This window comes from Elephas maximus, chromosome 8, assembly GCF_024166365.1.
Source record: "Elephas maximus indicus isolate mEleMax1 chromosome 8, mEleMax1 primary haplotype, whole genome shotgun sequence".
NCBI lineage: Eukaryota > Metazoa > Chordata > Mammalia > Proboscidea > Elephantidae > Elephas > Elephas maximus.
Window position 1 is genome coordinate 25755812 of NC_064826.1, and position 15879 is coordinate 25771690.

The 15879-nt window shown below is 38.4% G+C and overlaps 1 protein-coding gene across 1 annotated transcript in view; it reads right to left on the reverse strand.

Annotated features, from left to right (window-relative positions):
• Window positions 1-6150: 6150 nt before the first annotated feature.
• The window catches only part of SPAM1 (sperm adhesion molecule 1), a 67879-nt gene continuing 58150 nt past the window's right edge, over window positions 6151-15879 (reverse strand). Inside the window, 1 exon segment of the mRNA XM_049893537.1 lies at window positions 6151-6235. Coding sequence (XP_049749494.1) covers window positions 6151-6235 — 85 coding nt within the window.

A 15879-nucleotide genomic window follows, 5' to 3' on the forward strand; every position in this document is an offset into this window, starting at 1 on the left:
GCAAGTGGGAGTAGGGAGTGAGATGTATGTAAACTTATATGTGACAGACTGATTGGATTTGTAAACATTCACTTGAAGCTTAATAAAAGTTATTAAAAAAATTTTAAAAAAATTCCAATTATCATTTTAAAAAAGTGAAATAGAAATTGCACTGAGTTATAAGATAAAAATAAAAAAGGTTCTCCTCTGGCTGAGCTGCACATTTGGTGTGTAAACTTGGACAAATTGTTTGGCCTCTTTGAATCTAGTTTCTCCATCCATAAGAGAAGGAATTATACTAATCATCCTTAGGGACTTTCTTACTCTATAAATCTTCCAAATATTATTTCTTTAAACTCATTTTAAAAATTCCTGGAGAAATGTTATTGACAATTATTGTAGTAAAACTGTGAGAAACTCATTTTAATAATAAAAAAAAAGACATCTAATGTATTTATGATATGTGGGCACAGCTTTGTGTCAGGGCAAACAGAATACAAGTTCCCGTGCAAACAGAAGAGGAGTTTGTAACAGAGAAAATGACTGTCAGGACTGGAATCATGGACATTCCAGAGTAAACTCCCAGATGCACCTTCTTGCTTTCCTAAAGCTTCTAGTTCCTGTGATGTCAGACAATATGAGAGGATCAAAAATGTATGTGGGATTTTTTTTTTTTTTTAAGTTCTGCCTCCTCGAGATCCTTTATTTCAATCATTGTATGGCATTAGTTTATAGTTATGTTTTTAATTCTCTAACTATAAACTGTTTTATACGGAACTCTTCCCTTAAAATGCAACAGTACATAAAACCTAATGGCAAAACAGTGTGTGACTGATTCCTTTTTTGGTAAACAATATATATAGTTTATATAGAATATAGAATATACCATGGACTGCCCAAAGAATGAACAAATATGTCTTGGAAGAAGCACAACAAGAATGATCCTTAGAAGTAAGGATGGCCAGACTTCATCTCACATACTTGGGACATATTATCAGGAGAAGGACAACATGCGTGGTAAAGTAGAGGGTCAGCGAAAAACAGGAAGAACCTCTATGAGATGGATTGACACAGTGGCTTCAACAATAAGCTCAAGCATAAAAATAACTGTGAGGATGGTGCAGAACTGGGCAGTGTTTTGTTCTGTTGTGCATAGGGCAGCTATAAGTCGGAACAGGCTCAATGACTCCAAACAAAAACAACAAATATGTATGTAACCTTCTCCTCACTTATCACCTATCTCTTATCTGACATTTCACATTTACAACAATAGTAAAAATTCTACTGTCTGACTAATTTGCACATTAACAACACACAGCTGGCAGTAATGAACACCAAGATGTGAGGCAAGAGTAATGCTCGCTGTGATGATTACGGTTATGAGGCAAGTTGGCTGGGCCATGATTCTCGGTGGTTTGGCAGTTATGTGATGTTGTAATTTGAAAGTTATGGAACCATGCAGTCATTCTCATTTTGTGATCTGGTGTACTCATCTTCTGTTTTCACATAATGCTGATTCTGTATAACAACCTAGTCTTTGGAACCTAACCATGTTGATAACTGAGGTGACTGAAAAACATCATGGCTTGGATCAGGCAAACCTTTGTCCTTAAACTGACATCTTTGCTTTTAAACACTTTAAAGGGGTCTTTTGCATCAGATTTGCCCAGTGCAATGCATCATTTGATTTCTGGACTGCTCCTTTCATGAGTGTTGATTGTGGATTCAAGTAAAATGAATCCTTGACAACTTCAATCTTTTCTGCATTTATCATGATGTTGCTCATTGGTCCAGTTGTGAGGATTTTTGGGTTTTTTATGTTAAAGTGTAATCCATACTGAAAGCTGTAGTCTTCGATCTTCATCAGTAAATGCTTCAAGTCCTCTTCACTTTCCTTGGTCCATTTAGAGCCCAGGGAGGGATTCAGAAACTGCCAGATAGTTCTGATGAACACGGGGACTACCATGCTCATCTATCTACGCTTTTGTCCCTTGGAAATGATGGGACAAATCATTTGCTTAGAAACCTAATGTGATTACTGTATTTCGTAGTTTCTGAGACACTTTTCATGCATTTTAATATTAAAAAAATAGGGTATTGATAATAATTCATAGTTTAATTGGGAGCACACTTTTTTTTTTCATAGTGGTGCTTGATGGCACCTAGGTTCAAAGAAATATGATTGGTACAAGTTGTGAATTAATTTCACTGTGTTGTATACTAACAAATGTATCTTTAACCTTCAAGCCCCTGGCAAATAAATACATGCCCTTGGTCACATGTAGAAAAAACTGAGACTAAATAGAAGGAGCAACCCGTTTCCTTAGAACTACTGGAAAGAACAACACTCCATCATCTTTGTACTGCAAGAAAACTCATCATTTCTAGGGTTTTATGTGATAAAAATGAGATGAAAGAAATGAGAAGGATCCATGAAGAATTATAAGCTCTTCTGCGTTCTCAGCTTAAAGTGGCCAAAGCTGGTTTTTTGTAAAAATAATTTGATTTTTTTTTTTTACTAAATTAGAGAGGATGAAAGTTTATTGCTGCATGGTGGTCTTTTTCTTTTCTTGCCTCCAGGAAAGCTCCTTTGAGTAGGTGAGAAAGCTGGAGATGAAACTAGAGAACAAACTTCAGAGCATGGCCGAAGCATGCACATGACATGACAATGAACATCACGTGTCACACAGTCACAGGGTGACGATGAACATCACGTGTCACACAGTCACAGGGTGACGATGAACATCACGTGTCACACAGTCACAGGGTGACGATGAACATCACGTGTCACACAGTCACAGCAGAGAAAAAATTGAGAACTACTGGTCTGGCCCAGTTTAATCCTATGCAAGAAGAAAGTGAAGGAATTAATACCAGAGCAGGACCAGGAACTCAGGAGACTTGAGCCCCGTACAGTGGTCTTTCATCCCTGTCACTCTACCAGGCTGCCTCTCTCTACATCTAATTCAAGTGTGCAATTTCTTTGAACCTAGAAAGCCAGGACTTTTAAAATATTTTACATTATTTCAATAATCTAAGAAACTTATGTGTCTTTGAACTACATGACACTAGTGACAATGTAAGTGAATCAGTGACAACTCTTTGTTTTTTTTTCTTATGGAAGCCTAGACTTTGTCAGCAAAAAATGTACTTTATCTAGGGAAGAAAATTTGACTTTAAGTATTACCCCTTTCATTTCCTGACAATAATTCAAAAAAAGCAAAACAAAACCAATTTAAGTGGCTTTCTCAAGATAATGGCAATAATTCAAGATCATGATCGAATCTTGCGGTGGTCTTGGTTTAAGGATCATTAAAATGTATCTAATATTCTGCATTAGCAGAAAAAAAATTAGAGAAATCTTTTACTATAGTCTCCCAAACAAAAAGATGTATAGATGATGGGAAAATACATTTTTCTGAGGTTTTGCTCCATTTGGTCAGTGTTATTTAAAACCAGTGGAATAAGGTGACACTGCAGAGCAAAAAAATGGTGCTGGTTAAGTTGGATATTCATATAGAAAAAAAAAAAATCTCGACCTTACTTCTGACTTAGGAGTTAAAATTGGGGCCTTTATTCCCTGTCCTTGAGTTTAAAGAATATGACCCAGCTGGAAGGACAAGGACTCAACAACTGGGTCCTGAGGCATAAAAACAATACCTAGAACAATCTTGGAAAACATCTTTTAGGAAAACTTTCACACAAATACTTAGCTAGAGCTCAAAAGACCTACACATTTTCCACTTTTTTCTTTTTCTATTAACTTTATTAACCCACCCCAGTGCCGTCGAGTCGATTCCGACTCATAGCGACCCTATAGGACAGAGTAGAACTGCCGCCCCCTCCCCCCGCCCCCCAGAGAGTTATAGCAGTTAGTAAATAGGAAACCCTGATAAATAGTAAGATTTGTTGGACCAGTGAAGACCCCCCGACTGTCATCACTGAAGCTTGTAGCAATATTTATTAAGACAGACAATTCAAAATGTAGAATCATGGTGTTCCAGTAGTTTTTAGCCAATCTGTGAAAAGTTTTTAAGGATTTTACCTATTTTTAATGTCTATAGATTTTTTTTTTTTATATAGATGTTGACAAATCTGTACCATTTCTTGGACTTGGGCAGACACAGCTCTGCCATCATGCTTGCCCATTTCCCACTTTCGCCTCTTGGAACATATGCCAAATAAACTCTTTCTTCTTGCTTTACTATAACCTTCTGGTGCCTTTACACTAACTGGGACACCTGCCACCATAGACCAAAACTAAATTCCAGGCTGATTAGGTCTAAAGATGAAGGGTAAACCAATAAAGCTTCTAGACAATAGCATGGGAGACTATATTAATGACCTTAGTCTAGGCAAAGATTTCTTAAGCTGCAAACAAAAAGCACTAACTAACCTTAGAGAAAAGAACCGGTAAATTCGACTCCATGAAGATTAAGAATCTTCATTCTTCAAGAAGTAGCCATTAAAAGAGAAAAAGGACAAGCAACTAGATTGGGAGAAAATATGTTGATGGGCACTTAGGTTGGATTAGTGCTGCTATGGAGCACTGGTGGGCAGTGGTTAAGAGCTAGGCTGCTAACCAAACGTTCAGCAGTTCAAATCCGCCAGTCTCTCCTTGGAAACCCTGTGGGGCAGTTCTACTCTGTCCTACAGGGTCACTCTGAGTTGAAATTGGCCCGGTGGCATCGGGTTTGGTTTGGGTTTTTTTTAGCAGCTCCATAGGAGAAAAAAACCTGATGATCTGCTCTCCTGAAGATGACAGCATAGGAAACCCTGTAGGGCAGCTCCACTGTGTCCTGTAGGGTCACTATGAGTAGGAATTGATTCAGCAACATACAACAACAACAGTGCTGTGCTACTAAGGACATTTTTTAACCTTTGTACATTTCACCTGGGTATGACCCAGGAGTACTTTATTGTGTAAACTGGAATATGTATTTATATAATAGATTATTATACAGCAATTAAAATGAACAAACTAGTATCACAACAAAGTAAATGAATCTCACAAAAAATAATGCTGTGAGGAAGAAAAGCCAGGCACAAGAGTACACAGGGCATGATTTTATTTACATAAATTTGTAAAACAGTCAAATGAATCTATGTTGATAGAAGTCAGTTACCTTTGGAATGGGAGGTAAAGAGTACAAATTAGCTTTAATGTAAACATGTATTGTGATCTATGGATGTATGACCTGTACACTTTCTTTTATGCATGCTATTCTTCAACAACACATTTATTATAAAAGGGGGAAAAAAACTATAGAAACAATTATCAATTGAGGGATAATTGATTTTAAGTTGATAGAGTTGCAAGCTGGAGTTGATCCAACTGAATCCTTAAATTTCATATAAAACAATTACTGATTGAGGAGGACATTTATTAGTATACTAACTTTATTCTAGATAAAATTTGTTTTATTTTCAAAGTAATTAAATAAATTTATCAGTTGGTCTTTTTTTTTTTTTTAAATATATCATCCTTATTTTTGTTTGCTTTCCTTCTCAAACATAGACTAATCTGATGAATATTACCTTTCCTTCAGAGTTGGTTTTTCCTCAATTTTCTAAATATTAAAGCTCACAGTAGGAACTATATTCTGTGGACTGCTATGACCAGAAAAATTAAAAATAGTTCAGCTTTTTTTTTTTTTTTTTTCAGGAGCTGGAGCCTTTATTGGCTGCAGGGCTACTGGAGAGGAATGAAGCAAGAGGAGTGGGTGGCCCTGAAGCCAGGCCAGCCGTGCTAGACAGGCATCTAGGTGATGGCCAGTCTCAGGCTTTATCTCCACCTAGTTGGAGGTCTTGCCCATGTTCTTGTAGTTGTTGTTGGATGCCATCGAGTTAATTCCAACTGGTAGCAAATCCATGTGGCGTAGTAGAATGGCCCCATGGGTTTTTTTGTTTTTTTTTTTTTGGTTGTATTCTTTATGGAAGCAGAACACCAGGCTTTTCTTACATGTTACCTCTGGGTAGGTCTGAACTGCCAGACTTTCAGTTGTGCCATCAGGGCTACTGCCCACCAACTCGGGCAGGATGATCATGTGAAGCAGGTGTGTCTTCACACGTCTTTCTCGGCCTTGCTCAGCCAAGTGCAAGACTCTTCTACCACCGCTGCCTCCAGGCACTGGGCAGCTGCATCAGCTGTTCCAAGAACATGTCCAGTAGCTAGTTGAGGTCCACACCATGGTAAGTGAACTTATGGGAGATCCGATTCTCCTTTTGTTCCACTTCTGCCTTCTTGCAGGTTCTTCTGGTCAACGGAACACCAAGAGTTTAGATTATTAACAGGCCATAGTTTTTTTGGGTTTTTTTTTTTCCCATCTCTTTCCAGAATGCACACCATTATATTCCAATTTTAGTTTGACAGAAAAATAAAAAGAAAACAAAAGGCTTCAGAATAGAAGTACATTGGCCAATACTGAAGGCAATCCCTTGGTCCAATATTGCTCTTCAGAGGCCCTTTTTTACCAGTCACCATCAAGTCGATCCTAACTCATGGGGACCCCATGTGTGTCAGAGTAGAACCTTGCTGTATAGGGTTTTCAATGGCTGATTTTTTTGGAAGTAGATTTCCAGGCCTTCCTTCCCAGAGAGCTCTGGGTGCACTTGATCCTCCAACCTTTCAGTTGGCACCCAAAAATGTTAACCATTTGCAGTTTGCATAACCCAGGGTCGCAGATGCTCCTCAGGGACATAAAAATGGGCTCTGTGAGAGATTCAAGGAGCCCTGGTAGTGCAGTGGTTAAAGTGCTCAACTGCTAACCAAAAGGTCAGCATTTTAAATCCCCCAGCCTCTCTGCAGGAGAAAGATGTGGGGGTCTGTTTCTGTAAAGAGTACACCCTTGGAAACCCTATAGGGCAATTCTACTCTATCCTATAGGGTTCTTATGAGTCAGAATCGACAGCAGTGGGTTTTTTTTTTTTTTTTTTTTTGGTGAGAGAACCACAAGGAACCCGTTGTGTGGAGTACCTTATTGCTTTCAGGCAACTAGGGGGGCCAGTGGCTAAACTATCAAATTAGAAATAACCTCTGAAGAAGAAACAAACCCACTAGTACAAGAATGAACATCTAGGGCAGTAGTCGTCTCAGGAATGAGAATGCAACTGAGGAGATTCCTTAAGTAGATGACATTACCATCAACATTTAGAGGAAGGGTGGCAAGTGTTCCCACTTCCGGATACAGAGACCTGAGAACAATGAATAGTTTTGCCATTTTTACAGTTAATGGAGGCTTCCAGGTCTCTTACTGATCGTACAGTATGTATCTCTTCAATTTTAAATTAGTCAGTGATTTTCAAATGGAAAGTGTATGATAGATACAGGAAATATGACTTGAAAAAAATATTACCTAGGGTAAAGTAGAAATTTTACACAAACTAAATTAGGAATAGGGCCCTAATGGCTCAGTGGTTAAGAGCTAGGGCTGCTAAGCAAAATATTGGAGGTTTGGATCCAGCAGCGGCTCCTTGGAAACCCAAGGGGGCAGTTCTGTTCTGTTCTATAGGGTCACTACCAGTCAGAATCAATTTGATTGAAATGTGTTTTTTTTTTTTTAATTAGGAATTATCTGTTGCATAGTTGTAGCAATAATAAGTTAGCCAATTAACTACTTATTGTTAGCAATAATAATAAATTAGCCAGGAGTAATTTATTATTATTATTGTCACAAAGCAATTCTTCAGTTCCAGGTACTGTACTGAATTCTTTTATTCTTAATATTTAATCTCATCAAAATTCTGCAAGGCAATTCTGCAAGGCAGATACCATTATTTCCCTATTTTACAGATGGAGGTGTAGACATGAATTAACAATTATCTAGTGTCCATAGCTTAGAAATGTGTATCCAGATCTTAAACCCACATTTGCCTGAATCTATGATCCATGCTAGCTAGAGTTACAAATATAACTCTATTGCTTATTCATATTTTGGTCCCTTTTAATATATATCTTTATTTTATGGACTTGAGAGTTAGAGTTGCCACAGTCACATTTTCAAATGAGTAGCATTAATTTCAGCTGGGATGGTCAATTTTCCAGGTGTCATCAGTGACAGTTACCAAAGGGTTGCTTATCTTGGGATGACTTCCTCACGACAGCATGGAGTGAGGAATAAGACTCTCTCTGGGAGATCTTGGTGTCCTGTGCCAAAAGGTGACTTTTTCCCCCACTCTTCAAACTGTACTATCATCTAGTACCCATTATCTGCCACCACATGCCTGTCACTTTGTCATCCTGTTGTGGCTTGCATGTTGCTGTGATAGTGGAAGCTTTGTCACTGATATTTCTAATACCAGTAAGGTCATCCTTGGTGTACAGGTTTCAGCTGAGCTTCTAGGCTAAGACAGACTAGGAAGAAGATTCAACCAGTTCAACCATAGCAGGAGGTAAAATATGATCAAGAACCGATGGTACTGAAGGAAGAGGTCCAAGCTGCTCTGAAGGCATTATCAAAAAACAAGGGTCCAGGAATTGATGGAATACCAACTGAGATGTTTCAATAAATGGATACACCCCTGGAAGTGCTCACTTCTCTATGTCAAGAAATTTGGAAGACAGGTATCTGGCCAACCGACTGGAAGAGATCCATATTTGAGCCCCTTCCAAGGAAAGGTGATCTAACGCAATGTGGAAATTACCAAACGATATCATTAATATCACACACTAGTAAAATTTTGCTGAAGATCATTCAAAAGTGGTTGTCAAAGTTCACTGACAGGCAACTTCCAGAAATTCAAGCTGGGTTAAGAAGAGGATGTGGAATGAAGAATATCACTGCTGGTGTCATATAGATCCTGAGTGAAAGCAGAAAATACCAGAAAGATGTTTGCCTGTGTTTTCATTGACTATACAAAGGTATCCAACTGTGTGGATCATAGCAAATTGTGAGTAACATTACAAAGAATGGGAATTCCAGAACACTTAATTGTGCTCATGAGGAACCTGTACTTAGACACGACCTTGCTTGCTGAAAGTGAAGAGGACTTGAAGCACTTACCAGGGAAGATCAAAGACCACAGCCTTTGGTATAGATTTCACCTCAACATAAAGAAAACAAAAACAACTGGCCCGATAAGCAACATAATGACAAATGGAGAAAAGATTGAAGCTGTCAAGGATTTCATTCTACTCGGATCCGAAATCAACATCCATGGAAGCAGCCATCAAGAAATCAAGTGATGCATTTTTTTTTTTTTTGCAAACCTGCTGCAATAGATCTCTTTAAAGTGTTAAAAAACAAAGATGTCTCTTTAAGGACTAAGGTGTACCTGACCCAAGCCATGGTGTTTTCAATGGCCACATACGCATGTTGAAAGCTGGACAATGAATAAGGAAAACTGAAGAAGAATTGATGCCTTTGAATTACGGTGTTGGCGAAGAATATTGAATATACCATGGAGTCCCAGAAAACAAACAAATCTGTTTTGGGAGAAGTACATTAGAAGGAAAGATGGCAAGATTTCATCTCACATACTTTGGATGTGTTATCAGGAGGGACTAGTCCTTGGGGAAGGACATCATGCTTGGTTAAGTAGAGGGTCAGTGAAAAAGAGGAAGACCCTCATCAAGATGGACTGACCCAGTGACTGCGACAATAGGCTCAGCATAACAACAACTGTGGGGGTTGTACAGGACCGAGCCATGTTTCATTCTGTTGTGTTCATAGTCTTGCTATGAGTTAGGACAAACTCGATGGCACCTAACAACAACACTCATTACCTTATTCCGTTCTAATAATCAGTGTGCTGGATAAAAAGTACGTTAATATCCCCATGTAATGGAAAAAAATTGTGGCCATAGAAACTAAGTGATTTCCCTAAAATCAGAAAATATGTTGGTTGTAGCTCTGGGTTTAGAACTATTTGACTTCCTTTTTTAAGTGAATTGTTTAATATTTTACTTTTTCAAACCAGCTTTATTGAGGTATATTTTATATACAATAAAATTCATCTGATTTAAATGTACAAAGCAATGAGTTTTGTTAAATGTTTACACTTTGCAATCATCACCACGATCAAGACACAGAACAGTTTCCTCTTGTCTATAGTAAATTACGTCTCCCTATCTTTTTTTTTTTTTAATCACTGGTCCCTGGCAGGCATTAATCTGCTTTCTATCACTATAGCTAGGTATTTTCTAGAATTTCATATAAAAGAAACCAGACATTTTATAGTCTTTTGTGTCAGCCTCCTTTTGTTTAGCATAACTCTTTTGCTTTTCATCCATGTTGTTATACATACCAGTAATTTGTTCCCTTTTATTGGTAAATAGTATTCCATTATATGGATGTACCACAACTTGTTTATCCATTCACCAGGTAAGGAGCATTTGGGTTGTTTCCAGCCTTTGGCTATTATGCATAAAGAAGCTACTAGGAACATTCACAATAAGCCTTTGTAGGGAGATACATTTTTATTTTTCTTCAGTAAATATCTAGCTGTGGAATGGTTGGACTGTATGGTAAGTATATATTTATAAGAAAGATCCACACAGAATTTTCTGAAGTGAAATTTCTTTATATCTGTGGAAGTTTACACAGTAAATTAGGTTCCCATTTAACAATTTCACTGAACATATTGCTCAGAGATATTGGGTACATTTTTCACAGTGTGTCACCATTCTCATTATTTCCATTTTGGCTGTTCTGTTTCCATTAATCTAGCTTCCCTGCCCCCCACCCCCTTACCTTCTCATCTTTAATTTAGGGTAAATATTCACCATTTGATCTCACATAGATGACTTCTTAAAAATTCTCAGTACTCACTGGTAATACCATTTATTTATTAGCCAATCTGTTATTTAGCTGAAAGGTGATCTCTGAGAGTGGTTTCAGTTCCAAGTTTAACAGGTAACTCAGGATGATATTCTCTGGGGTTCCTCTAGTCTCTACCTGTCCAGTAAGTCTGGCCTTTTTTAAGACTTTGAGTTTTGTTCTAAATATTTCTCCCATTCTCTCTGTTGTGTACCTGTTCAGAAAGGTTGGTAGTAGTAGTTGGGCACCATGTACTTCCTCTGATCTCAGGATAGATGAGGGTGTGGTTTGTGTGGGCTATTAGTACTATAGAGTACTTTCTTCTTTGAGTCTTCGGTTTCCTCCTTTCTCAGTACAGACCAGTAATTCTATCTTAGATGGCAAAAGCAAAATTCCTGCCAGCAGTGTGTGAGACTTTCACACCCTCACAAACACTTGGTATTTTAGCCGTTCTAGCTATGAGTCAGAATCGACTCAACAGCACTGGGTTGGGGTTAGTGCATGCCTAGCGATATCTCACTGGGGTTTAAATTTCTATGGCTTAGTGACTATTCAGTTTGTACATGACAAAGGATGGTGAGGGATAGAGATTGGAAGTGGAGTTTATTTCCCAGCATCATGCTTTGCTTAAACTGACTTACTGTAAATTTGGGCAAGTTATTTAAGCTCTCTACACCTGGCTTCTCTCATCTTTTAAACTGTGGCTGATAATAGTACTAGTCATATAAGGTATTGTGAAGATTAAATGAGGTGAAATACTTAACACAGGATCTGGGGCGTGGTAAATATTTAATGAATATTAGCTAGGTTTTCACTGTTGTTACTGTTACCATTATTTTAGCACAAAAGAGAGGTGAACACTTTCGGTAGTTGTTGTTATGTTCTGTCAAGTTGGTCCGGATTCATAGTGACCCTATGTACAACAGAACACAACACTAAGCAGTCCTGTGCCATCCTCACTATTGTTGTTACAATTCAGTTCATTGCTACAGCCACTGTGTCAATCCATCTTCTTGAGGGTCTTCTGCTTTTTTGCTGACCCTCTATTTTACCAAGCATGATGTCCTTCTCCAGGGATTGGTCACTCCTGATAACATGCCCAAAGTATGTGAGACAAAGTCTCACCATCCTTGCTTCTAATTAGCATTCTGGCTATACTTCTTCCAAGAAAGGTTTGTTTGTTCTTCTGACAGTCCATGGTATATTCAATATTCTTTGCCAACACCATAATTCAAAGGCATCAATTCTTCTTTGGTCTTCATTATTCATTGTCCAGCTTTCACATGGATATGAGACGATTAAAAACACCATGGCTTGGGTCAGGTGCACCTTAGTCCTTATGTGATATCTTTGCTTATAACATTTCAAAAAAATCTTTTCCAGTAGATATGCCCAATGCAATGTGTCATTTTATTTCTTGACTGCTGCTTTCATGGGCACTGATTGTGGATTCGAGTAAAATGAAATCCTTTACAACTTCAAACTTTTCTCCATTTATCATGATGTTGCTTCTTGGCCCAGCTGTGAGTATTTTTTTTTTTTTTTATGTTGAGGTGCAATCCATACCGAAGGCTGTGCACTTTGATCTTCCCCAGTAAGTACTTCAAGTTCTCTTCACTTTTCAGCAAACAAGGCCTTGTCATCTGCATAACGCAGACTGTTAATAAGTCTTCCTCCAGTTCTGGTGCCACATTCTTCATGTAGTCCAACTTCTTGGATTATTTGTCCAGCATACAGATTGAATAGCTACGGTGAAAGGATACAAAACTAACGTACTTTCCTTGACTTTAAACCACATAATATCCCCTTGTTCTGTTCGAATGACTGCTTCTTGATCTATGATGTTCCTCATGAGCACAATTAAGTGTTCTGAAATTTCCATTCTTGTAATGTTATTCATAATTTGTTACAATCCACGCAGTCGAATGCCTTTGCATGGTCAATAAAACACAGGTAAACATCTTTCTGGTAGTCTCTGTTTTTAGTCAGGATCCATCTGACATCAGCAATGATATCCCTGGTTCCACTTCCCCTTCTGAATCTGGCTTGAACTTCTGGCAGTTCCCTGTCAATGTACTGCTGCAGCCACTTTTGAACTATCTTCAGCAAAATTTTACTAGTGCGTGATATTAATGATATTGTTTGATAATTTCTGCATTCTGTTGGATTACCTTTCATTGGAATAGGCACAAATATGGATCTTTTCCAGTCAGTCAACCAGGTATCTGTCTTCCAAATTTTTTTGGCATAGACAAGTGAGCACTTCAGGCACTGAATCCATTTGTTGAAATATCTTAACTAGTATCCCATCAATTCTGGAGCCTTATTTTTTACAAATGCCTTCAGCGACCTTGGACCTCTTCTTTCAGTACCATCGGTTCTTGATCATATGATACCTCCTAACATGTTTAAATGTCGACCAGTTCTTTTTGGTATAATGACTGTGTGTATTCCTTCCACCTTCCTTTGATGCTTTCTGCATCTTTTAATATTTTCCTGTAAAATCATTAAATATTGCAACTAGAGGCTTGAATTTTCTTTTCAATTCTTTCAGCTTGAGGAATGCCGAGGGTATTCTTCCCTTTTGGTTTTCTATCTCCAGATCTTTACACATTTTACTATAATACTTTATTTTGTTTTCTTGAGCAGCTCCTTGAAATCTTCAGCTTTTTCACTTCATCATATCATACTTTTGCTGTAGCTACTTAACGTTCAAGAGCAAGTTTCAGAGTCTCTTCTGACACCCATTTAGATCTTTTCTTTCTTTTCTGTCTTTTTAATGACCACTTGCTTTCCTCGTGTATGACGGCCTTGATGTCATTCATCAACTTATCTGGTCTTCAGTCATTAATGTTTAATGAGTCAAATCTGTTCTTGAGATAATCTCTGAATTCAGGTGGCATATACTCAACATCGTACTTTGGCTCTCATGGACTTGTTCTAATTTTCTTGATCTTCAACTTGAGCTTGCAATTGATGGTCTGTTCAACAGTCAGCCCCTGGTCTTATTCTGACTTATGATACTGAACTTCTCCATCATCTCATTCCACAGATGTAGTTGATTCGATTTCTGTGATTCCCATCTGGCAAGATCCACGTGTGTAGTCACCATTTTTGTTGTTGGAAAAAGTATTTGTAATGAAGAAGTTGTTAGTCTTGTAAAATTCTATCATCTGATCTCCTGCATTGTTTCTGTCACCAAAGCCATATTTTTCAACTACTTTTCCTTCTTATTTGTTTTTTCCAACTTTGGCATTCCAATTATCACTAATTATCAGTGCATCTTTGTTGAATGTTTGATAAATTTCAGACTGCAGAAGTTGGTAAAAATCTTCAATTTCTTCATCTTTGGCCCAAGTGGTTGGTGTGTAAATTTGAATAATAGTCATATTAACTGGTCCTCCTTGTAGGTGTATGGATATTATCCTGTCACTGACAATGTTGTGCTTCGGGATAGATCTTGAAATGTTCTTTCCAATGATGAATGTGATGCCATTTCTCTCAATTTGTCATTCCTGGCATAATAGATTATATGATGGTCTGATTCAAAATGGCCAACACCACTCCATTTCAGCTCACTAATGCATAAAAAAAATCAATATTTTTTGTGTTCCTTTTCATTTTTGATGGTGTCTTAGTCATCTAGTCCTGTTATAACAGAAATACCACAAACGGATGGCTTTAACAAAAAGAAGTTTATTCTTTCACAATACAGTGGCCTAGAAATCCAAATTCGGGGCACCGGCTACAAGGGAAGGCTTTCTCTCTCTGTCAGCTCTGAAGGAAGATCCTTGTCATCAGGCTTCCCTTGGTCTAGGAGCATCTCCATGCAGGAACCTCAGGTCCAAAGGATGTAATTTGCTCCCCGTGCTGCTTTGTTGGTGGTATGAAGTTCCCAGCTCTCTGCTAGCTTCCCTTTCCTTTTGTCTTTTGAGAGATAAAAGGTGGTGCAGGCCACACTTCAGGGAAACTCCGTTTACATCCGATCAGGGATGTGACCTTGTAAGGGTGTTACAGTCCCACCCTAATCATCTTTAAGATAAAATTATAATCACAAAGTGGAGGGCAACCACAGAATACTGGGAATCATGGCCCAGCCAAATTGATACACATATTTTGGGGGGGGACATAATTCAGTCCTTGACAGATGGCTTCAAATTTTCCTAGATTCATACTTTGTACATTCCACATTCCTATTATTAATGGATGTTTTCAGCTATTTCTTCTCATTTTGAGTCATGCCACATCAGCAAATGAAGGTCCTGGCAGCTTTGACTCCATCCATGTCATTAAGGTCAGCTCTGCTTTGAGGAGACGGCTCTTCCTCAGTTGTCTTTTGTGTACCTTTCAACCTGGAGGGCTCATCTCCTGGCACTACATTAGACAATCGTCTGCTACTGTTCATAAGATTTTTGCTGGCCAGTTTTTTTTAAGAAGTAGACTGCCAGGTCCTTCCTCCAAGTCTGTCTTAGTCTGGAAGCTCCGGAGAAACTCGTCCACCAAGTGTGACCTTGTTGATATTTGAAATACCAGTGACAAAGTTTCCAGTATCACAGCAACACGCAAGCCACCACAGTACAACAAACTGACAGACCTGTGGTGGTAGACACTTTTGGTAGGAGGTTGCATTATATATAATGTTTCTGGAATGTGAGATCTGTTACAACTGTTTTATAGCACTGGGGGAGTAGGGGACATTGTAATAAGAGTTTGGTAGCAACTCCATCACACATACCCCACATGTTGAATCCACCAAAGAAGGGCATGGTTTAACCTGGCTTCCACATGGAGAATGGGGAAATTCATTTAAGGAGCCACAGGCAATGGCAATGTTGGGTGGAGTTAAAGGCAAGAGAGAAAGAGATGCAGAGAAAAGCACTTCAGAATGGATGTTCCAGGGACAAAAGGGCAAGAAGAGTTAGGAAGTAGAAGCAGGTTAGCAATACAGGCAAGTGTGCAGGTAAAGGCTAGGGCAGGCTAAAGAGGCTTCATGGACAGATCTGGGAGTGATGGTTTGGGTGAAATAGGTGTCTAAATTACGAGGTGCTACTATAACAGAAATAGCACAAGTGGGTGGCTTTAACAAACAGAAATTTTCTCACAGTTTAGGAGTCTAGAATTCTGAATTCAGGGTGCTAGTTCT